Source organism: Erinaceus europaeus, chromosome 18 (genome assembly GCF_950295315.1).
Source record: "Erinaceus europaeus chromosome 18, mEriEur2.1, whole genome shotgun sequence".
Lineage (NCBI taxonomy): Eukaryota > Metazoa > Chordata > Mammalia > Eulipotyphla > Erinaceidae > Erinaceus > Erinaceus europaeus.
This window is the reverse complement of record NC_080179.1, coordinates 9,614,413-9,639,089: the sequence shown is the minus strand read 5'-3', so window position 1 is coordinate 9,639,089 and position 24,677 is coordinate 9,614,413. Positions and strand designations below refer to the sequence as shown.

Here is a 24,677-nt window from a genome sequence, read left to right as displayed (position 1 = left end):
TCTATTTACGACCTTTGATGAAATGTTTCAAGAGATTGCTGTGAATTTTAGTACAGGACTCCTTGCCTGGGGTCAGAGAGGAGAGACAGCTCACTGGATAGGGTTCCTACACTGCCACAATGACCCAGGTTTGAACCCCAATGCCTTATAGGAGGTCCTATGGCAATGGAAGAATCCTAGGCTCTATAGTGAATCCCCCCCTCCATTTCTTTAGTTTTATTGTTTGACTTGTTTTTAACCACAAAAGATGATTATAATCTCTTAGTCAGCAAGTGACTCTGAAACTGGACATTGGGGTGGACGGGTCAGTTATGCTGACCTTTATTCAATTCCCAGGAGGCAAATCTAAGCTGAATCTGCTAAGAAGAATATGAAATTTGATGCCTCTCTCAGCAGAGAGCTTAGCAGACAAGCTTTATTCTCCTAGGGCAGCAGAAGGAGATAGAGGAATAGTTGGTGGGTAAACTCTAAGGAGGCAAGTTGTTTGGAGGATTAGAATCAAGGTTCTTTGGGGAGTTAATCAGGAAATGCAATGGAGGAGTCAGAAAACTGCTCAAGACCTGCCTTCTGACTCTTGAGTTTCCACCAGGAAGTCCTTTTGGCTCAAAGATTGTTTAAAAAAAAAAAAAAAAAAACTCTGTCACTTATTCTGAAATATCATTAATACTTAATTTTGAAGTTAATAAGCACCCTGTGTGGTTATGAAAATTGGCTTTTGAGTCAAATTCCCAATTCCATCACCTACTAGTTGTCTGGTCTTGAAAAATGCACTTTATCTATGTGACTGAATTTCTTTTTTCAATAAAATAAAGAAGCAAACCACAGTGTCCTTGGTAGAGATGTGAAGACATAACGGCTAAATACACATAAAGCATTTGGAATAATGTCTGTCACAAAGCAAGCCATTGGTGAGTTCTGAGAGACACATGGAATTAGTCTAAGCAGGTTTCCTAGTTTGGGCCTGTAGAAAAAAAAGGAGAAGGGGAGTGGTGCGGGATTGGCAGTGCTGGGAGTCCTTCTGAGATAGAAGTGGTCAAAGTGTACTTCAAAAAGTCAAAGAATTATATTTGATTCTATGAATTGTCATATGGATCATGTGAGACATCAGCAGAAATAAATGGTGCCTACTCTACATTTCTTCTAGTTTAATAATAGATCTATAGAGACTAATTAGAATAGAGGTTTCCAGGGACAGAAGGGCAGAAGAGGATGGGAGTGTCTACTCAGTAGACACTGTTTCTTTTCCAGTGATACAAATGCAGAGTGCTGAGGCTGCACAACATTACAGACATCTCATTTCACTAAATGTTACGCTTAAAAAATTTTTTTTTATTGGATGGAGACAGACAGAAATCGAGAGGCAAGGAGTTGATAGGGAAAGCTAGTCACCTGCAACACTGCTTCACCACTCATGAAGCTTTCCCCTTGCAGGTGGGGACCAGGGGCTCCAACCTGGGTCCTTGCACATTGTAACATGAGCACTCAACCAGGTGTACCACCGCCCAGCCCCAAATTTTATGCTTAAAATGTTAAAATTTAGGGGGTCGGGTGGTGGCACACCTACTCGAGTGCACATGTTATAATGCGCAAGGACCTGAGTTCAAGCCCCTGGTCCTCACCTGTAGGAAGAAATCTTCACAAGTGGTGAAGCAGGGCTGCAGGTATCTCTCTATCTCTCTCCTCCTTCCTCTCAATTTCTGGTTGTTTCCATCCAATAAATAAATATTTTTTAAAAATTTAAATTTTATCTTATATATATTTGATTACAATACAAGGATAAAACTATCTAATAATGCTATTTTTTCTGCCCCTGTTCCACTGAGTGGATATGTTGCCTTCTGTAATCAGAGAAATTAGACCTAAGAAAAGGCATCCATTCTCACCTGAGAATCCTTCCAAGAACTACCGAAAACAAGTTAAGGTAAGGAGTGGGGCTACAGTACAGAGATCAAGCGTACAGGCCTGTCTTTTTCCGATAACGCCTCAGACAGGTCTGCCTTCTCTGAGCCTAAGACTTGCACATGTGAGGCACTAGTCACCTCCAGTTAAGTGTCTTTTGCATACTGTGAGAGCCTCTGATTGGGGCAGGCATTTCAGCACTGCATCAAATATGTAACTTGAGGTAACTTGGAGTCACACTTTTTTGATCGGAGCTTAAAATTTGAATCCTTAGGTTTCTAGTGTTTTATATCTCTGTGATATAATGACCACATTGTGATACCCTCTAACACAGTAGTTTTCAGTGTGACACCCTACTGCCCCTCCCCCCTTAAGACATTTCAGTCAATATCACCTGGGATTTTGTTAGAACTGGATTTTAATGTTCTACAAAAGGCAAAAAAAAAAAGAGAGAGAGAGAGAGAAATTGAGGGAACATCAGCACTATAGTTTAACAAGCCCTCCAGGTGATTATGATGCATGGCACATTAGAGGGGGAAAATGTTCTCATTTCCTCAGCACTGGCAAATGATTAGAAGGTCTCTGTCAGGAAAATAAGACATTACTATCTCCTATAACACAGACTTAACAACACTACTTATTCCTACAAGCTTATTATTTCACAGAGTTGGAGAAGCTGGTGAACTGTATAGGCAGGTTTGGGTAGGAGAATTTCTATAAGGATATCTTAATGAATATTTTTATTTAGTGATTTTCTTTTTTTAATTTTTTTATATTTATTTTATTTATTTATTCCCTTTTGTTGCCCTTGTTGTTTTATTGTTGTAGTTATTATTGTTGTCGTTGTTAGATAGGACAGAGAGAAATGGAGAGAGGAGGGGAAGACAGGAGGAGAGAAAGATAGACACCTGCAGACCTGCTTCACCACCTGTGAAACGACTCCCCTGCAGGTGGGGAGCCGGGGTTCAAACCGGGATCCTTATGCCAGTCCTTGTGCTTTGCGCCACCTGCACTTAACCCGCTGCGCTATAGCCCGACTCCCTATCTTAATGAATATTTTATAATGATCCCGTGAATGAGAATTATTGTTATGTTCCTTGGTTGCCAACTAGAGATGCCAACTTTCCAACAGGAGAATGGATACTAAAATTCAGGTTTACTCAGAGTACAAACTGTGATGGGAAGCAATGAACATACTTCTTACTGAACCTATGAGGTCAGAATGAGATGGATGATGACAAGGAGTTAATAGCTATATAGGATAGCAAAAAAAAAATTCAGTGGATGTAGAATGCTAAAATTTGTTGAATAAATAAAATGTGTAAAACATAGGAAGAGTCTCTGGTTTTAGAGACTATTACAATGTCCTTTTGTAAAAAGTACTAACAGAGAGCAACAAAGTACTTTCATTTATTTTAATGCATACATTACGTAAATTTTCAATTACTGTTGCTTTCTGTGTGAAAGAATATATAGCAAAATAATTCTTTACTTCTCTAGGGTTTTTCCACTCTAGGGTGACTTTTTGAAACACACACACACAGACACACACAAACACCATAACACTGAATCTTCCTCGAATGCAGCAGTGGCATCCAGATTCACATGTGGTGACACATAGGACAAAGAGGTTCAACACCTACATGACCTATTTTGACGGAGCAAAATAAAATGATTATTGCCTCTGTGGCTTCATCTCCCTAAGTAGACTTTTTTCAGATAGGAAGAGGCAGATACAGACAGGAGAAAGGAGGAGATAACAGTTCCAACCAGGCTCTCCTTCAGGTCCCATTCATAACAAAGTGGGCACATTATTCAGGTGAGCTATCTCGCTGGATCAGAAATACAATTTAAAACAGTTTCACCCTTCGGCCTTTTGTCCACAGGGTCAGTCATGACTTCATTCAGAGATGTAAGTATGACACCCAATAACACAAAGAAGAAAATATATACTTCATCCTGGATGTAAGTTTCAAAGTTTACTCTCATGGAAGGAGGTAAGACCCAGACAAAGATAATAGAGTCTGTGACAAGTTTAGAGCAGTTTCCACTCTTACTACAAAGGATGCTCTAGTTTAATCAAACATAAAGACAGAAGAGATCTTAAGAAAGGACACTAAACTACAGCTAATTTCCACCCACTATGAATCAACAACTCTTTTTTATTTATTTAATTTTTCCCTTTTGTTGTCCTTATTGTTTTCTTGTTGTAGTTATTATTGTTGTTCTTGATGTCGTTGGATAGGATAGAGAAATGGAGATAAGAGGGGAAGACAGAGACAGGGCGAGAAAGACAGACACCTGCAGACCTGCTTCACCGCCTGTGAAGAGACTCCCCTGCAGGTGGGGAGCGGGTGGTTGGAAGCGGGATCATCACGCTGGTCCTTGCGCTTCGCGCCATCTACCGCCTGACCCCCATGAATCAACTACTCTAATGGAACATTTTTCTTTGTCTTCTCTTTCTTTTCTTTTCCTTTACTTCCTCCCTCCCCTTTTCTCTTCTCTTTCTTCCTCTTTACTTTTTCTCTCTCTTTTTTTAATAGACAGAGGGATTGAGGGGAAAGGGTGTGAGAGAGGGACAAAGAGAATCAGCTGCAGCACTGTTCTTCCAGTTTGAACTCACATCCTTGTGTATGGCAACATGGGCGCTCCACCAGCTACATCCCCACCACACCAACACTGCTCGACAAACCCTGAAGAAGCTGACAGAACACCCTTAGTAGGTTTTCAGAGTTCTGGAGCAGGAGCAAGCTGGAAGCCTCACTCTCCCCTGTTCCTGGATCAAATCTGGAGAATAGTAGAATCCCAATGCAGCACTTACCGACATGTGGTTACACAACCCATCTCAGAGAAAATGGAGACTAAGTTATCAAGTTAGGCAATTTTCAAATCTAAGAAATATTAACTTGCACTTTCTCGGCAAAATATCACAAACAACGAGCTCGTATACAATGCTTGTTTTGCTCAGTTATCTCTTCAAAGATATGGTCAGGAAAAGAAAAAAAAAAAACTCTGGTCAGGTATATGTATCTTTATTTTTCCCTTCCTTCTCATAAATGAGGCTGTTTCTGGAAGCTTTAGAAAGTCGCACACCACAGATGGACAAAAAGTAAAACACCAACTAAAATGTATTACCACTTTTCCTAAGCTTGTTTTTCACACTCAGTCTTCTGGGTGAGAACAGCCTACAAACACAGCCACCCCTCCCAACAACTGACACCACAAAAATGGAATTATAAAAATCATAATTTGCTTTTTTAATTATTCAGGGAGCTTCAGCACTGTTTTTAGTAAGCGTACCTTAAGTGATTTCCTCAGGGAAATGTTGTAAGTGGAAACAATCTAAGACTATAAGAGCCCCATATAAGCAAATGACCAGGTGGTTTAAGCCAATGAATAGGGCTTTATAACGGATTTTGGCATCATGGATAAAACCACTGAATGTTTTTTAACAGATAGTTTTATTTTCTTATTTCTTTTAATTATCTTTATTTATTTATTGGATAGATACAGCCAGAGTACCCATTCATTGGGGAAACTGACGATCCTTCCTAGCCGACTGAATCCACATGGATCCCAGTCACTTTCAAAGCCAGCAACAAGCAGCTCCAGACAGCTTTCAACCTGATGCTGTTGACTGGCTACAGAAGAAGGGCAAACGCTAGAAGAAGAAGAGAGGTAAGGGGTGACAGGGAAAGAAAAAGAGAGACACCTCCAGCGTTCATCACCACTTGCAAAGCTTTCCCCTGCAGGCAGGAACCAGGGGCTTGAGCCTGAGCCCTTGTGAGTTGCAACATGTGCACTCAACCAGGTGCACCATCACTTGGCCCCTAAAGCCACATAATTCTAGAAAAGAATAAGACTGGAGACTTTCTATTCCATGAAGGGAAAAACAACCTATTGCCTACAGTCTTCTCATCAGTAGCGGTAAAATCAAGACAAGAGGGGCTCAATATCCTACAGACCCTAATACTGACTTCCTTGCCTGCAACACAAACAGCTTCTTTTTAGTATATAAAGTACACACGTGTTATTAGGAAAGTATGTTCCTCCATTAACAATTATTGAATATATGACTATAAAAAAACAGGCAAACAAACAAACACTGACTTCCTACTTGTCTCACAACATGCGTGCTCACTGAAATCACACATTGAATTTCCAAGGACCTGTTTGAGGTATAACCATTTACAAAACTAGAGTTAATGAAAGCTGGTATTTTATTATAAGTAACAACTTCTAGAAACGTTATATTTGTCAGACCTACAATCAAAAGAAAATTTTCACAGTTTCTGTTGGATTTGTAAAGCTTATAAATACTGCCAAAACCATTTTGTTATTCAAAGCATCAAAAAGAGCTCATTCCAGAGAAAACAAAACAGAAATGATGCCTCATTGTTATTTTAGCCTTGAACCAACCTATCGCAGTCACTGAGAGTTTGTGTCAGCTGGTTTGGTTAGGATTCCTGTTACCTGTAATTGAACCAAGGCATTTGAAAATGGTCTTTATTAGTCAAGACGCCTGTTTCCCCCTTCTTCCCTGATTAGGTCCTAGAAATACACACAGGCCAGTGACATAATAATGGTGTCTAGACCAGAAAGGTTTTTCTCCCTACGTCACATTGAGCCTGGAAGTTTATAGTCCCTGGCCTGTATTTTGGCCTGTTATAATGATTATAGTACTCATACCCAGGTTAACAAATTTAGGTTTAAAATAATTTCTAACTAATGTTTCTGATTTTACAATGGGATTCCCACTATACCTCTTTGATGATTTTTCTGTAGTGCTCTAGACAGTTCATCTTAATTCATATTTTCTATCCATGCTTCGGTGTTTGTATCTTTTCCTAGACACCCTTTCAAGGATAATTTCTTGGCCTGGTTTTTCTTTCTCTCTCTCTTTATAATTATATTATAATTAGTGCGCTATTTTTCTGTTTGTTTGTTTTTAATTATCCTTATCTATTTATTGAATAGAGACAGCCAGAAATTGAGAAGGAATGCATAACAGAGAGGGAGAGAAACAGAGAGATACAGTTCCTGCATTTGGGAACCAAGGGCTTGAACTGGGTCCTTGCGCTCAACCTGGTGCGCCACCACCTGGCTCTGGTCTGATATTTCTCTAAACAGTCCCGCTTTATTTTAAATTTCTTATTTATTTATTTATTTTCCCTTTTGTTGTCCTTGTTTTTTATCGTTGTTGTAGGTATTATTATTGTTATTGATGTCGTCATTGTTAGATAGGACAGAAAGAAATGGAGAGAGGAGGGGGAAGACATGGAAAGAGAAAGATAGACACTTGGAGACCTACTTCACCACCTATGAAGCAACTCCCCTGCAGGTGGGGATCCGGGAGCTGGAACCCAGATCCTTACACTGGTCCTTGCGCTTCGCACCATGTGTGCTTAACCCGTGGCGCTACCGCCCAACTCCCTTAAATTTCTTCTTAAGGCTACAGATACCAGCCCTCCATTCTTAAAAAAAAAAAAAAGTAATAGTAAAGCATATGTCCTCATTAGTATTTCATATCTTTTTTTCTACACTAATAATAGTCTTTATAAAATAGTCCATACTAATTTCTTCACAAAGACAACCTCACACTTCAGGTCCTGGAGCATGATGGTGGGGGACCTAGTGGGGGATGTACTGTTATGTGGAAAACTGAGAAATGTTATGCAGGTACAAACTATTGTATTTACTGTTGACTGTAAAACATTAATCTCCCAATAGAGAAATGGTAGACAAATAAATAAATAATTACATAAATAAACATCTCACATTCCCATATGCCATCATAATGTAGTCCGGCAGCTTTTATTTTTCCCACTGAAACTCCATTTGAGAAGCATCAGAAGTCTCCTAGCTACATCTGATGGTTCTTACGGCGCTGATCTCTCCTTCTTACTCGTCCTGGTTGCCACTGGATTTGGACACTCCGCATTGTCTGCATGTGCTCTCTTCCTACAGCTCTCCTTTCGCATTCTCCACTTCATTGACAGCATGCCTGACTTTGTTTTTTTTTATATTTATTTTATTTATTTATTCCCTTTTGTTGCATTTGTTGTTTTATTGTTGTAGTTATTATTGTTGTTGTTGTTGTTGGATAGGACAGAGAGAAATGGAGAGAGGAGGGGAAGACAGAGAGGAGGAGAGAAAGACAGACACCTGCAGACCTGCTTCACCGCCTGTGAAGCGACTCCCCTGCAGGTCGGGAGCCGGGGTTCGAACCGGGATCCTTATGCCAGTCCTTGTGCTTTGCGCCACCTGTGCTTAACCCACTGCGCTACAGCCCGACTCCCAGCATGCCTGACTTTGAATGTGTGTGTTCTTTTTGGTTGTCCTTAAAGACCCTCCCTCTCCACACTTCTAGTTGGCATTTTATTCTCTCCTGACTTCTGTTACTAGGGTAACATGGTGACCTATATTGAGATGGAAGTCTATGATTTCTGAAATCTTTATAGCTGGAAGTGAGAAAAGTTCACATTTGAAAAGTCAAAATTCTACTGAGGCTTTGTTTTCGCTTTAGACTCACACAGCACCTTTGCTTTATATTAAAAAAAAAAAACATACTCTGAATAGATATTCCAATCACACAAAAATAAAGTGATGCCTTTTCTCTGGCATAGATAAGACTGAGACACTGCGGCTACAAAAGGTAAACTGCGGCTACAAAAGGTAAACATCTCTGAATAATAGTGTACACAGTTGCCTTTGTTGTAGGGACAATTACATCACTGAAGATTCTGTGTCCACTAGAAACATGCCATTTTATCTAAGTAGGGGTTTAGACTACACAGTCTTGAGCATAAGAATTTATTCTGGGGCTGTTCAAATGGCATCAGTTGGGGCAGGCAGGGCTGAAGGGGAGTCAGGACATTACAATGAATTTACTGTTCCTGGACTGTCTTAGTCATTCAGATACACAGAGAGAAACCTTACTTCTCCAGAACCTACCCCACTTGGGAAAGACAGAAACAGGCTGGGGGAGGAGATGGGATGCAGAACTCTGGTGGTGGGAACTGTGTGGAATTGCACCCCTCTTATCCTATAGTCTTGTCATTAATAATTAATCAATAAAAAAGAAAGAACAAAGAAAAAAAGAAAGGAAAGAAGGAAGGAAGGAAGGAGGGAGGGAGGGAGGGAAGGAAGGAAGGAAGGAAAGAAAAGGAAGAAAGAAAGATAGAGGGAGAGAGAGGGAGAGAGAGAGGGAAAAAAGGGGAGAAAGAAAGAAAGAAAGAAAGAAAGAAAGAAAGAAAGAAAGAGGAGGTATGGATCGACCTGCCATGGGCCATGCCCAGTGGAGAAGCAATTGCAGAATCCAATACTCCCACCTTCTATACCCCAAAAAAGAATTTTGGCCCACACTCTCAGACAGATACAAAAGAGGGGAAGTAAACCAGTGGGCTCTGTACCCCCATTTCCACCAGGGCCCCAAACATTTGCCACCAGGAATCTTGTTTTTATACCATCAATGAAAAGGAAGTGAATCTGGAAAAAAAACAGAGGAATCCAGGCATGGTTTCACTTATCTGAGAGAGAAGAGGAAAAAAGGAAAGATACTTGGTAGTAGTAATAGGGGAAGGGGTGAACTAGAAAGAAAGTGAAGACAGGATCACTGAAAAACAGGGAAAATAACACACACACACACACACCTATCTATAGGAAGAAAGAAAGAAAAAGAAAGAAAGGTAGATAGAATAGACAGATGCAGATATATAGACAGATATAGTTATAGAATCGGCCCGTATACCTAACCTTAGGAGAACTACTGCAGTTTCTAGTGGAGGGGATGGGACACAGAATTCTAGTAGTGGGAATGGTATGGAATTATACCCCTATTATCTTACAATTTCATAAGTCAATGTTAAATCACTAATAAAAATAAAATAGGAGTATTACACCAAAGTAAAAGACTCTGGGGTGGATGGGTGGGTGGGGAGAATACAGGTCCATGAAAAATGATGAATGAAATAGTGGGGGTTGTATTGCTAAATGGGAATCTGGGGAATGTTATGCATGTAAAAAAAAAAAAAAAAGAAGTAGAAACGCAAAGCAGAAATTGCCTGAGTTTGGAGTATGGCACCAAAGTAAGAAAGCAGAAGTATACTAGAGTTTGCAGTGAGTACCTCCCTAATACTTCCTCTCCACTTTTCCAAGCTTTGGGTCCATGATTGCTCAACAATTTGTTTGGCTTTGTATGTTAACTCTCTTTTCAGTCACCAGGTTCCAGGTGTCATCAGGATGCCGGCCAGACTTCCCTGGATTGAAGACACCACCAATGTGTCCTGGAGCTCAGCTTCCCCAGAGACCCATCCTACTAGGGAAAGAGAGAGGCAGACTGGGAGTATGGACCGACCAGTCAACACCCATGTTCAGTGAGGAAGCAATTACAGAAGCCAGACCTTCTACCTTCTGCAACCCACAATGACCCTGGGTCCATGCTCCCAGAGGGATAGAGAATGGGGAAGCTATCGGGGGAGGGGGTGGGATATGGAGATTGGGCGGTGGGAATTGTGTGGAGTTGTACCCCTCCTACCCTATGGTTTTGTTAATTAATCCTTTCTTTAATATAAAAAAAAAAAGAAATAAAAGGAAAAAAAAAGAAAAAAAATAAAAAATAAAATAAAATAGGGAGTCAGGCAATGGCACACCAGGTTAAGCACACACAGTGTGAAGCACAAGGACCTGCGTAAGGATCCCAGTTGGAGCCCCCAGCTCCCAAGCTGCAGGAGGGCAGCTTCACAAGTGGTAAAGCAGGGCTCCAGGTGTCTATCTTTCCCTCCCTCTCTCTGTCCTCTTAAGGAAAAGTTCTATTGAGAACAACAGAACAATAGGACAGTTCTCTGTTCTATTGAGGGAAAAAAAAAAAAAAAGCCAGGACTGGGGGAAGTAGAGGCTCTATAGTGGAGATGTGAGGTTCCTGCTGTCTTAGGGTTCAAAAAGACAATCGATAGTTAATGTTATCATCACATTATTTGGGAATTGGGTTAACTTTGAAAAGTCCTTTTGTCAGGGTTTGATGTACAGTACCCAGTATCTTGTATATAGCTGTGCTATTGGTTGCTTCTGATCTACTTGGTCTAGGCTTTTGAGAGAGTCTGCATATCAATTACACAGCCTATATATTGAAAAGATTCAATTTGTGTTTTGAAAAACTTCGAGGCATACAATTAATTTTCCCCCTCTTGTATTAATTAACTAGTGATTTATATGACTACATTTTACTAGGAGTGTACATAAACACCATTCCCACCACCAAAAGACTGTGACCCATCCCTCCCACCCACTCCCACCCCCCACTGGCCCAGGAAGCTGCATGTCTACCCCTCACCACAGGGTTTTTACTTTGATGCCTTACTTACAATTTGGTCAGGTCCTGCTTTTAGTTTCCCTTTCAGATCTTCTTACTCAACTTCTGTTGATGAGTGGGATCGTCCCACACTCATCTTTATCTTTCTGACTTAGCTCACTTAACATAATTCCACTTTCCCGTATGCCTCTCCCAGTCCATATCAAATAATATTGCATCTGCCGATCACAACCTAACCAACACAACGATTGCCACCTCAACATGCTTCACTTCAGACTGTGTCCAGAGACTTCACGTGTGGAATGACAACCCTTCAACTTCATTACTCGGGTGAGACCTTTCCTTTCATAGTATACTCTAATTTCATCTCAGGTGGTTCACTTTCTAACAAAGTCCCAAAACCTAGATATACACCAGTTTCTGTGAGAGAGAGCATATGTTCACACGTATCCGTAAACTACTGCAAAATATATACCTGAAAGCAGAAGTACACTAGAGTTTGCAGTGAGTACCCCCCTAACATTTCCTCTCCACTATTTCAAGCTTTGGGTCCATGATTGCTCAACAATTTGTTTGGCTTCATATGTTAACTCTCTTTTCAGTCACCAGGTTCCAGATGTCATCAGGATGCCGGCCAGGCTTCCCTGGATTGAAGACCCCACCAATGTGTCCTGGAGCTCTGCTTCCCCAGAGACCCACCCTACTAGGGAAAGAGAGAGGCAGACTGGGAGTATGGACCAACCAGTTAACGCCCATGTTCAGTGGGGAAGCAATTACAGAAGCCAGACCTTCTACCTTCTACAACCCACAGTGACCCTGGGTCCATGCTCCCAGAGGGATAGAGAGTGGGAAAGTTATCAGGGGAGGGGGTGGGAAATGGAGATTGGGTGGTGGGAATTGTGTGGAATTGTACCCCTCCTACCCTATGGTTTTGTTAATTAATCCTTTCTTAAATAAAAAAAATAAGCCACCAAAAGTGGTGAAGTTGTAGTGCCAGCAAGGAGCACCAGTGACTAGAGTCAAAAATAAACAAACAAACAAACAAACAAATAAATAAATGCATGAAAAGCAGAAACGTGGCATGGGGGGGAGAGCAGTGGAGTCATCTCTAGTGCCACAATACTTCTGTGGTTCTCGGCTCAGATCTAGATTGTGCTCATGGTCAGGTTCACATTCGAGCTGCTGAGCTTCTCTTGGCCTACTGACATTCATTTCCAGCCCCTTGACCCTGGAGCATGAGATCCCGAGCTCGGTAAAGCATACTGAAAAGACAGTTCTAAAGGAGACAGTGAGTTGAAATCTGGATAAATGAGATACAAGTCTTGGAAGATAGGAAGAAACGCCTGGTAGAGGGACTTTGGAAAAAGCTGAGTTTTGGGTTCTGAGTGCCCCCTCATGAAATCGCATAGCAGTTGGTTATAGCTTTAGTTGTGGGAACTAGCCTAGAGCATTAAACTCTCTCAGGAACAGTTACCATCTGTAGACTGCTATACTTAAAGAGAAAGTAGGTTAATTTCAAAAGAAAGATTCAGTGGGTTGAAGCCAAAAAAACAAACAAACCAAAAACCTGGCTGCAGTTCTCTGAAAAGTGACAGCCAGAACAGATTGGGTAAAATAATTAATTAAACATTACCTGTGCATTCTCAATCACTTTAGAACATATCAAAATAGCTAGGGAGTTCTGACTATTGAAATCAAGACTAAGTATAATGAGATCCTTGGGTTCTAATTTCTCAAGTCACATTTCTAACTGATATTATATTTCTGAATGCCAATGCTTATACAGCTAGCCAAGTCCCCTGCATTTGTGTATGAAAAACTTCTAGCTAAATCTTTTTGTTAGAAGCCATATCTTTAAAATTGTCACAGGGAACTCTGCCAGAGAACAAAATGCATTAACCCTACGTAATACAGGTGCTGGGAATTCAATCATATCTGGTTGGAAATCTTGGCTTTGTGCAGTTTTTACTGGGCATCACTCCCTATGGTGATGTCTTATCGCTATTCCTCAGTACTGCCTTTTGTAATGTGTCAGTGCGGTTGCCGTGTTCTCTTTAGCTCGGAATCTCTGTTTCTTGTTTGCAGTACTTTCCTTTATGCCTTTGTTCATGTGTGAAGCTTGTGACCAATTTCTGAGCATCAGCAAGTGGCACAGCCCTATTTCTGACTCTTTGGGCCTGGTATTCATTGCAGCGACTCAGGAAATTCTAGTTTAGGAATGAATGCTGCTTGATGATTTTAATGGACTTAATCCCAAGATGCCTTAGACTTCACTCAGTTCTCACCAGACTGACTTCTTGAAATGCTGATTGACACCTGTGCATTCTCACTAGAGGCAATTTCTCAAAAGCAAGGCCTTTTAGAAAGAAAAAGGAGTCAATTAATGATTTTTTTTTTAATCAAGATGTGTATCCCATCACAATTCCATTCCATTCATGTGCACTGTGCTTTCATTTCCTGGTAACTAGAACACTCTTTGATCAAAAACTGTTTTTATATATTCAAAATTAAAAGCTGTTCTCAAGAGAGTATTCAGTATCTTGTTACATAATCTTCATGTGTATGAATCTCATAGAGATCAGACTTTTATTATAAATAATCAGAAGTGATTACTTGACTTTTAGGGTGAAGTATTCTACCACACCTAATACTCATGTTAACCCTATGAAATCAGTGTTGATTGTGATTATTCTTGTCGTACAGATGATAAAGCTAGGACACAGAGGAGTTCATACATTTGCTTAAGGAGAGACCTGATGTTCGACTGGAGTGTCAGATTTTAATCGACCCCCAGTTTCTGAACCCACAGACTATGTTCTGAGGGTATTCACAGGATTTATGTTGGCTCACATTAAAGAGTGAATTTAGAAATTGTGATGTTGGGCAGCATCTCTAAACAGAATATCCACCTTTGAAACCATTCTCCCTAATCAGCTGAGCACCCTTATGAATAGCAGCTTAAGAGCCTTGAGGCCAAGAATTCAACTTAGCCTGTCAGTATCCAGATCCAAATAGGGATAGCCAACTGATATTTTTTTAGTCAGATGCTTGTGGATTACAACTGTGCAGCTTTAAAAAACACTAGTCTCTAGGGACACATTTGCAAGCAGGACTCATAAAATATTGGCATTTGCATTTGTAAATGTCTTGTTAAAAAACCAACAGTCAAATTCACTAGGGAATTGTGCTGTAATCCCATAAAGAAGGTCAGAATTGAATTTCTATCAACAACCTTGCATTTATTTTTCTCACTTAAATCATCTTTGAGAGGAATACTTTGGTTTGATTTGTTTTCTTAACTGAAATCCTATAATCACTAAAGCTTAGGAGGAGAAAGAGGGGTGTGTGTGTGTGTGTTTGTGAAATTTGTTTTATCTGGCCTTATTAAGTATTCATCTTTTTTCCAATCTAGTCCAGACTTCAAAAACAGGCCTCTCTGCAATACTCACTGAAGCTTTTTTTTTCTAGAAAGAGAATTTTCCACTAAAAACATTTCAGCAGCCAGCAGAACTTTTATTCAAAGTTTAAAAACAACTAAATGCTTCTCATCCCTCTTCCTTCTAAGTTATCTCTGTTTAACTAATGCAATTTTAATAAGAGTATACACACCTCTATAAAAATATCCTCAGCTTACTGTTGTCTTTATATAAATAAAATTCCAATTAAATGACACCAAATACTTTTGCTCTAAAATGTCCTCAACACAGCATATTTTGTTTATATCTCTCCCTCCCTTAGATGATACACAGTCTTGGATGGTATGTAAAAGACTTTCTTCACTCTAATCACTGCCATGATGTTAAAGTTTACTCACAGGTACTCTGGGGGGGGGGGTATTCATTTTTTGCCTTTGCCAATATAAATGATGGAAATACTCCCACAAAAGCCAATTTTTAGTCATTAATCGTGATAACACTAAAGATAGACTTTTGTAGACTTGTGACTTCCAATTGCATTATCACTGGGTCTGACCACACTGCCAACATATTACGTTTAATCTAAACTTCCAGTAAATTTTTGAAATCTCCTTTTGGCCAGATATTACATAAGGGGTATAAGGAGTGTGTTAATAGCCCCAAAACTAGGGTTTGGTTGCAAAGACCCTAGCCTGATATAAATGGGATAAGTTATACAACCTTTCTTTCTTTCTTTTTTTTTTTAACCAACTTATTTATTTGTTATAATTTCTATTACTATTGGATAGAGACAGAGAAGAATTGAGAGGGGAGAGAGAGAGAAATAGACAGAGAGACACCTGCAGCTCTACTTCACCACTCACAAAGCTTTCCCCCTGCTGGTGGGCACTGGGGGCTTGAACCAGGGTCCATGCACATTGGACTGTGTGTGCTTAAACAGATGTGCTACCTCCTGGCCCTGGTCACGTAACTTTTCTGTGACTATATTTCCACATTTGTAAAATGGCAATAACTGTATTTCTATCTTGTAGGATTATTAAGGTGAGTAAATGGAATTGTGCATTAAAGTGTTTAGAAGAATTCTTGGCACACAGAAGGCTATAATATAGTTGCCTATAGCTATTAAACATTATCTATTGCTTTCTTAGATTGACAATACATTGTCATCTCAATCTTTCAAAGGTTGTTCAAATCTATCCTGCCCTCTAGCAATACTTTGAGAGGTTCCCCTTATGGTGAGAAGGCTGTTAAGAAGTCAGATGTTAGTTTCGAGCATCAGTTGTACTAATGCCTATCACTGCACCCTTTGGCAAACTATTTCATCTCTGAGAGCTCTAGCTCTCTCGTGAGTAAGGTGTACAAAGTAATAATCACTCTGCCAACTGAATGGGATTCTGATGAGACTCATGCAAAATAATGAAACTGGGGGTCGGGTGCTAGTGCAGTGGGTTAAGCGCAGGTGGTGCAAAGCCCAAGGACTGGAGTAATGATCCTGGTTCAAGCCCCCGGCTCCCCACCTGCAGGGGAGTCTCTTCACAGGCGGTGAAGCAGGTCTGCAGGTGTCTCTTTTTCTCTCCCCCTCTCTGTCTTCCCCTTCTCTCTCCATTTCTCTCTGTCCTACCCAACAACGATGACATCAATAACAACAACAATAATAACTACAACAATAAAACAAGGGTAACAAAAGGGAAAATAAAATAAATATTTAAAAAGGCCTTAGAAGATAGCACAAATATGGAGTATTATTATTGATCTGCTTTAAAAACCATGATATTACAGAGCACAGGAGCATTAAAATAAAAAAGTTAAATAGGAATTGTGTAGTACTAAAAGCTGGTATGTTTTGCTGCAAGAGAAAAAGACAACAGCAATAAAAAAATTGCCCTGCCTCATTAAATACATTTCTTCCCACAAAATACTAAATTTCTAATAAACAGGGATTATATTTTAAAATTTATGTTTAAATAAATTAGGGATCACAGGAAACTAAGTAAATAGAGTCTTTATGGACTCATTTTCAGGACAGGAACTACAGAAGATAAACTAATAAATATAATAATATTTCAAATGAATGATGAGACACTCAGACAAAACAAATCATTAGCACTATGCCATATATAATGAATGGAAAAAAATCTTTTAATAATTCTTTAAAAATAAAAGTATAGTTTTATAAATATGCAAAATGTAAAAGACAGATTTTTCAAAAGCCTTAAAATTTATAAAATGTCAAAGATTTTTTAAAAAATCTTCCAAATAACTTTAGTCAACTTGTGAGTAATGAAGTATACACATCAAAACGAATAAGCAAAGAAAGTATATAATATTCATATTTTGATAGCATGAATTATTTTATTTATTTTTATACTTTGAATCTTTAATTTCTTTGAGAAATCCTCTTTTTATGTACATAAAGTGAAAGTTAACAAGCTAATAATTTTCTATTGAGTTTATGATCTAAAAGTCTGTTTATATTTTTTTATTCCATACCAGGCTTTAATAGAAGTGTTTCTTTCTGGGAATACACAATTAACTGTGTACTGCTGTCCTCACCTTTACTAATGAAAATTCTTTTTCTCTGATATTTAAAATTTTAAAAAACTATGGCAGGGGTCTCCAAATTTCCTTGCTTAAGGGGAGAAAGCATAAGAAATTGTTGTAAGTTGAACAATTTGAGATTAGGACTGGGAGAAGGCAACATTTAACACTTTCACAAGACACCTTTGAAATATTTTAATTTCTGAATCAGGATTTACTATGTACTAATCAATACCGTGTGTGTGTGTGTGTGTGTGTGTGTGTGTGTGTGTGTGTGTTTAATCCTAGTACATATCTATACATAAAAACTTGAGTCTTATATTTGGTTGAATATTTCTTACCTCATACAAACTCTGGTCTGATCCAGACATGAACGCCAGAAATGTGAGAAGCATGGTGAGTATCATCACACTCTACATTTCACCCTCTTTACCACTATGCTGCTTCTTATTGTCCAGTGTTGTGGTGGGAGAAATCGGGAAGTTATAAGAGCCAACTTTTTAGGGGCTACACTAGATAAATAGTTTTGTTGACCTCTGTGTGGCAAATGTGCGCAGGCAGATTATTTTCTTTATCCTAAGGAGTGCTTATGTTTTGTCCACTGAAGGACACTGAGAGTCTACTTCAACTACATGATCGCTGATAGTTTATCTTAATTTTTATGATTTCTATCCTGATGCCTGTCTCAACAATCACCCCCAATGATTTCTTTTCACCCACTAAAGTCAGTAATTTTTGTTTAGTTCCTTCAGGAGAATTAACTACATCCATTGCACGCATATGTCTATAAATGTATATGTCTCATTCATACCCTATCTTAATCAGTCTACCATCTTTACTTTTGTGAGATGAGTCAAATATTCACTAGGGTATTGTGCTAAATGAAATAAGACACTTATGGAAATGGAGAAAGACAAATACCATCCAACTTCACTCATAAATAGAATATAGAAAAACAGATGACCTAGATTTAAAAATAACAAATTTTTATATTATAAAGAAAGGCACATGCAAAGTGAATTAGTCAGAAAGCAAAAAATTTAAATTTCACCACTCTTCTATTTAAGTATTCAGCTGTGATAATAAATATATTTTATAGTAAGCAAGGAAGATTAATCTCATATTTCCCAAGAACAGAGTCAGAACTCTGTGAGCCCCACGCTTCTCATGACTTTCTCCCATAACTTGTGATCAAAAATGTCTCTAAACTGTGTCAAATGATCCCCGCAGGGCAAATCACCTTATTGAGAAAGGCAGCACTAAGACGATGATCCTCTTAAACTAAATTCTTATTTCTTATTCTTCTTACCACTCTGCTAATTAAGAAGCTAAGTTAAGATAATAGAAAACAGGGAGTCAGGCTGTAGTGCAACGGGTTAAGCACACATGGTGCAAAGTGTTAATGGACCAGCTTAAGCATCCCTGTTCAAGCCCCTAGCTCCCCACATGCAGGGGAGTCGCTTCACAGGCGTGAAGCAGGTCTGCAGGTGTCTTTCTCTCCCCCTCTCTGTCTTCCCCTCCTCTCTCCATTTCTCTGTCCTATCCAACAACAATGACATCAATAACAGCAACAATAATAACTACAATAAAACAACAAGGACAACAGAAGGGAATAAATAAATAAAATAAATATTAAAAAAGGAAAGTTTTTAAAAAGATAATAAAAACCACATTTGGTACTGTTCTTTAACAAGTCCTGAATAATGGGTCTGATAGATGTTATCTCTTGAGGATACGTGAGCAGGCAAAGACAATTTTCTAAAAAGGAAATTAGAAATATGAGATAGGAAAATTATTATAACACTAGGTCTACATCTCTCTGCCTTTGACATTTTAAGGTCTGGGCCTAAGGATAGTAGAAGCAGGGGAAAAGGAGAAATTTTATTACTTTATTGTTGGACAATTTTTATGTGGAAACATTGGGATTTAAACATTTTCTGTTTGTTTTTTTTTAACCACATGAAACAATTTTTTGATGTTTAGCAAGAAATTTCTTTAGGCTTCATGGCTAATATATGCTAAGTACATATTTGAGATAAGGAAAAATCAGAAAAGGGGAACAGAGATGAGAGAGGCAAGGGAGATATAAGAAAAAAAGAGGTTAACATTTACCTTGTTTCATCGATATAAACTGCTTCCAACACAGATGCCGCATATTCAATATTCTTCTTCAAGTCTACAACATTCACATCACCTTTTTCCAGCTGCTTCACGAGGCATCGTAGTCTATGTCAAAAAAGGCCAGAAGAAAAATCACATTATAAGTATGGAAATTATTTCAATAGCAAATAAAAAAATCAAATAAAAACTTTAACATAGCTATCAAGGCCATCAAATCAAATCTTTCCAGATTTTGTTTGGCAGAATTAACATCATTCCTATCATCTAAACAATGATTAAAAATTATATTCTTTCAATAAACAGCTCTGCACAGACTTAAAATTATACCATTCATGTTACCTTCTTGTGAAAAATAAATAATAGCCTAGTTGCGGTTGGTTGTATAATGTGGCTCTAGAAACAGTATTTTCTCCCCTTTTTTCTGAATGACTAAACTCTATTTTTATTCTTTAGAAACTTTCTCCACTAGAAAAAAAAATCAACGTTTTGTCAACTCTTGTTATCATAGGTGTGGTAAAGTGATTAAATTTTAGACAATCAAAATAAGTATAAGTTCTTGAGTAAGGACTTCAGAACAATAATTCTAAAAAAAGGGCTAACTGAACTGGAAGTTCATTTCTATTCCTTGCCACCCCTAAGTGCCTGGGGTGCAGTGGAACTGTCTGAAGATTCAGCGCCCAGCAAGAATCATGAAGGAAGTCACTCACTAACAAGACAAAGAAAGAAGATGGAAGAGGTCTGGATCTCACCCATGGTGCAAATCAGCCTGAATGAAATAAATCACTTACTTCTAAACTTATTCTACACATGAGGGAAAAAAAAGTTATGTTTATGTCTCTACTGTTTTTAGATGTTTTTTACTTGCTGCTGAACATAATCTAATTAATAGATGGGTAAAAAATGACCTGAAATAAAGAACCCAAGACTGGAGTATGCTTCATAAAAATGAGAAAGGACTCCCATGGGAAGGGCCCCCTAGTGCAACTCCTAACTCATGACAGCCTGTAGTTGCTTTCAGAGGGAATCGTCCTATCAGCAGACCATGACTGATCAAACCTTAATTGATGGAGCATTACGACTCTCTAACACTTGAATAATATGATAACATGCTATGTATTTTTAATTTTATTTATTTGCTTTTAAAAAATATTTATTTTATTCCCTTTTGTTGCCCTTGTTGTTTTATTGTTGTAGTTATTATTGTTGTCATCATTGTTGGATAGGACAGAGAGAAATGGAGAGAGGAGGGGAAGACAGAGAGGGAGAGAGACAGACACCTGCAGACCTGCTTCACTGCTTGTGAAGCGAGTACCCTGCAGGTGGGGAGCCGGGACTCGAACCTGGATCCTTATGCTGGTCCTTGTGCTTTGCGCCACCTGCGCTTAACCGCTGCACTACAGCCCAACTCCCATTTATTTACTTTTGATAGAGAGAAATAGAGAGGGTAGGGGAGACAGAGAGGGAGAAAGAATGAGAGACTCCTGAAGCACTCTCCAGTGGTCATGAAGCTTCCCACCCTGCAAGTGGCAACTGGAGGCTTGAACTCTGGCCCTTGTGCATGTAATGTTTGCATTATGATAGGTGTGCCACTGCCTGGCCCCAACATGCTATCTACATCTTAATGGGACGTAGGAACTTATAATCTGAGACAATAAATCATGTTTAAGCATCCTAGAAATGATTTACCTGTCAACTGCACAATCTAGCTAGAAGAGCTAACTTACGTGTCTTTAAAATCATAAAAGAGCTGTGAACACAGACCTAGATATACTACGGAAACCCCAAAAGAATGGAGGGTCATATATCATTCTTCATTATTAAAAAATTCTTTCTTCTTTTAGCTCCTGGGCCTATGTACAACAAATGTCTCTAGTGAGTATACATTATCTCTTTTTAAAAAATGAATATATGATACTTTTTAAAATTTAATTTTATTTCTTTATTTTGGATAGAGATGGAGAGAAATTGAGAGAGAAGAGAGTATAGAGAAGGAGATAGAGAGCATGAAAGACAACTGAAGCACTTGTTCACATTTTGTGAAACTTCCCTTCTGCAGGTAGGGACGTAGGACTTGAATCTGGGTCCTTGGGATCAGGATCATAAGCACTTAACCGGTGCGTCACTGCCTGGCCCTGAGTATATACATTTCTATGTACATAAAAAGAAGATTTTTGTGTTGTAAAATATTATTTATAGATAAATAGAAGTTCAGTGGAATAATTTATATAATTATAAGTTGTCTTATGCAAAAATTGTATAACTTCTCACTTCCTTTTAAAATTAGTGTATTAATATGTGTGAGAAAAAGAAAGAGCATAAGCATCGTGCCCATATGTGGTACTGGGGGTCTGAACTCTGAACCTCGTACATCCAAGTCCTGCACTCTTACCTACTAGGCTATCTCCCCAGCCACATATTTCACTTTTTTAACAGAATATACAAAGTTAAATATCTTCATGAATCATTTTCAAAAGATTATATAGTCATCCTTCGTTTATCACAGTTAATCAGTTCCAGACATAAGTGAATTTCCATAGAATGGGATTCTTTATTTATAAATCAAACATTTTTGTAGTTAAAGCATAGAACACCTGTTTACAACATTCTAAATACGATTTTTTTAAATATATAGCTTACTTTATTTTTTGTTTGTTTTTTGTTATTAGATAGAGACAGAGAGAAATTGAGAGAGAAGGGGGAGATAGAGAGGAAGAGAGACAGAGAGACACCCGCAGACCTGCTTCACCGCCTGTGAAGCGACTCCCCTACTGCTGGGGAGCCGGGGGGCTTGAACCAGGATCCTAACCAGGATCCTAACCAGTCTGCGCTTTGTGCCACATGCGCTTAACCTGCTGCGCTACCGCCCAACTCCCTAAATACGATTTTTAACATTATTAGAGCCCCCTAGACATGAAGTCACACCCCTTTAGCTTTGCTTCCTTGTTGAAAGAGACAACAGCCAAGTCACTGTATGGATGTTCTTTTCATCTTTACGGAGCCAACGGTAGGTTCATTCAAGTTGTAATGGCGGGCAACCTCCAGGATTTTCCTGCCATCTTTGATCACACCCAAGAGTTTCACCTTCTCCTGGATGGTGAGCATCTTCCTCCGGTGCTTCGGTGCTTCGTCCTCAGAAGGCTTAGAAGCAGCAGCACATTTAGGAGCCAGCATAGGGCTTAGATAAAGGTTCTCAGGAATCCCAAACAATTAGAAGAGCAAAGATGCTCCCAATGTGTAGCGATGTAGAAGCGTGTATGAGAGAAACACGCTCTGATTGGCTTGGTTTCCCCACACCTGATTAGACACACACACACACACACACACACACACACACACACACACACACACGGAGTGGTCGAGACGCTACACCTGGTTTTGAAGGATTTGCGAGGGTGCTGAATACACAGGCCTACAGTCCATAAGGGCAGCCATTTTAAATTTTAATTGTAATAGAGGAGTGTATAACTGACTCAGATAACTGAGCGGGCACTGTACCATGCTTACTGTCTCGATCAACTTTTTAATGAATATAGTTGAAAAAACCATGATAGAGTGAGGCCACGAAAGTCAAAGCACAAAGTGGCAAGGGACGACTGTACAGTACAGATGGTAGGTTCCAGAACACTAGGGTTAACTATATATAACTGCACTTCTTTTTTTAAAACTATATCACTGCTTAGCTCTGGCTTATCGTGGTGCAGGGGACTGAACCTGAGAGACTCAGGCATGAGAGTCTCTTTGCATAACCATTAAGCTATTTCCACCATCCAACATATTTTTTTTAAAAAGAAGATACCTATAAACTATGATTCCTAAGTCATATTTAGACAAACTCTCAGATGAAGAACCTAGGTTTGAGGGGCCAAGGGGTGGCTCACCTAGTTGGCAGCACATGTTACAATGTGTAAGGATCCAGGTTTGAGCCTCCAGTCCCCACCTGCAATGCTGGTGGTGAAGCAGTGCTGCAGGAATCTCTCTGTCTCTGTGTCTCTCCATCACCCCCTTCCCTCTCGAATTCTGGCTGTCTCCAATAAATAAATAAAGATAATTAAAAATAATAAAAAATAGAAAGAAGCTAGGTTTGAACCTGGCCCCCACTATACCAAAAGAAGCTTTGGTGCTGTTTATCGGCCATTCTGTCTGAAAAAGTTACCCTGTGATGGCCAAAATTAAAAAAAAAAAAAAGCAACAACAAAAATCTCTAAGGAGTGGGATAACAAAAGCATTTTCTAAGAGTCAGAAAGAAATCCAAAGGACCTAAACAGATCAGACAGATTGAAACAAATTTCACAAAATAATATACTTTAAGGATTTATACTACTTGCCTTTAGGGCTTATGCAAGAGTAATCAAGACAGTATAAACAACATAATGCAATCAGTACAAAGAGAAGTCAGTTATAGGTCAGTATAACAGATTTCAGAATGAAAAGACAGACCCAAAAATAATCCAAATGATTTTTTTCTTTTTAATTGCAGAGTCTGGCAAAATATCTCACTTGGATAATGCACTGCTCTATCCCAGGTAAGACCCGGATTCCAACTGCCATGGCACAGGAAGAAACTTTGATGCTGTGATTGCATTCCCTATCTCTCTCTGCCTCTGTCTCTCACTCTCTCTATCTGTAAAAGTCAGACCAGAGCATTGCAATGACAAAATAAACACACTATGCAAAGATAATTCAGTGAGAGAGAACAGCCTTTGCTGCAACTAGTACTGAAATGGTAGAAAGGCCTATGACATGCTACATGTTTTTAATTTTTTTTTATTGAGGGGGTTAGTGCTTTACAGTGCAATCATTGACATCTGCATACAATTTCACTATGGAATAGGGTCCCGGGAAGACATGCTACATCTTACTATCATGATCTAAATTATATCCTCAAACTACGAATCTAGAACAATAAAATAGCAGGAAAATTTGTGATCTTGGATGGAAGAATCTAAAACATTTTCCATAATGATCAGTGAATTAAATTTGATTAACATTAAAAAGCTCTGTTCTTTAAAACTTTGTTTATTATACTTAATTTTTAAATTAATTTTATTAGTGATTTAATAATGATTCATGAGATTACAAGAGTATAGTTCTTTTTAAATATTTATTTATTTATTCCGTTTTGTTGCCCTTTTTGTTTTACTGTTGCAATTATTGTTATTGATGTTGTCATTGTTGGATAGGACAGAGAGAAATGGAGAGAGGAGGGGAAGACAGAGTGAGGGGAGCCATGGGCTTGAACTGGGATCCTTACGCCAGTCCTTGGGGTTTGCGCCATGTGTGCTTACCCGCTTCACCGCCTGTGAAGTGACTCTCCTGCAGGTGGGGAGCTGGGGGTAGGAACTAGATTCCTTATGCTTGTCCTAGCGCTTTGCACCACAGGCGCTTAACCCGCT

The 24,677-nt window shown here is 39.0% G+C and overlaps 1 protein-coding gene across 3 annotated transcripts in view; it reads right to left on the bottom strand.

Annotated features, from left to right (window-relative positions):
• PDE1A (phosphodiesterase 1A) overlaps positions 1-24,677 on the bottom strand; it is a 320,443-nt gene that overhangs the window by 86,925 nt on the left and 208,841 nt on the right. For all 3 annotated transcript variants that reach the window (XM_060177615.1, XM_060177617.1, XM_060177616.1), the window contains one exon: positions 19,276-19,389. In XM_060177615.1, coding sequence (XP_060033598.1) covers positions 19,276-19,389 — 114 coding nt within the window. The remainder of the gene's footprint in view (positions 1-19,275; positions 19,390-24,677) is intronic.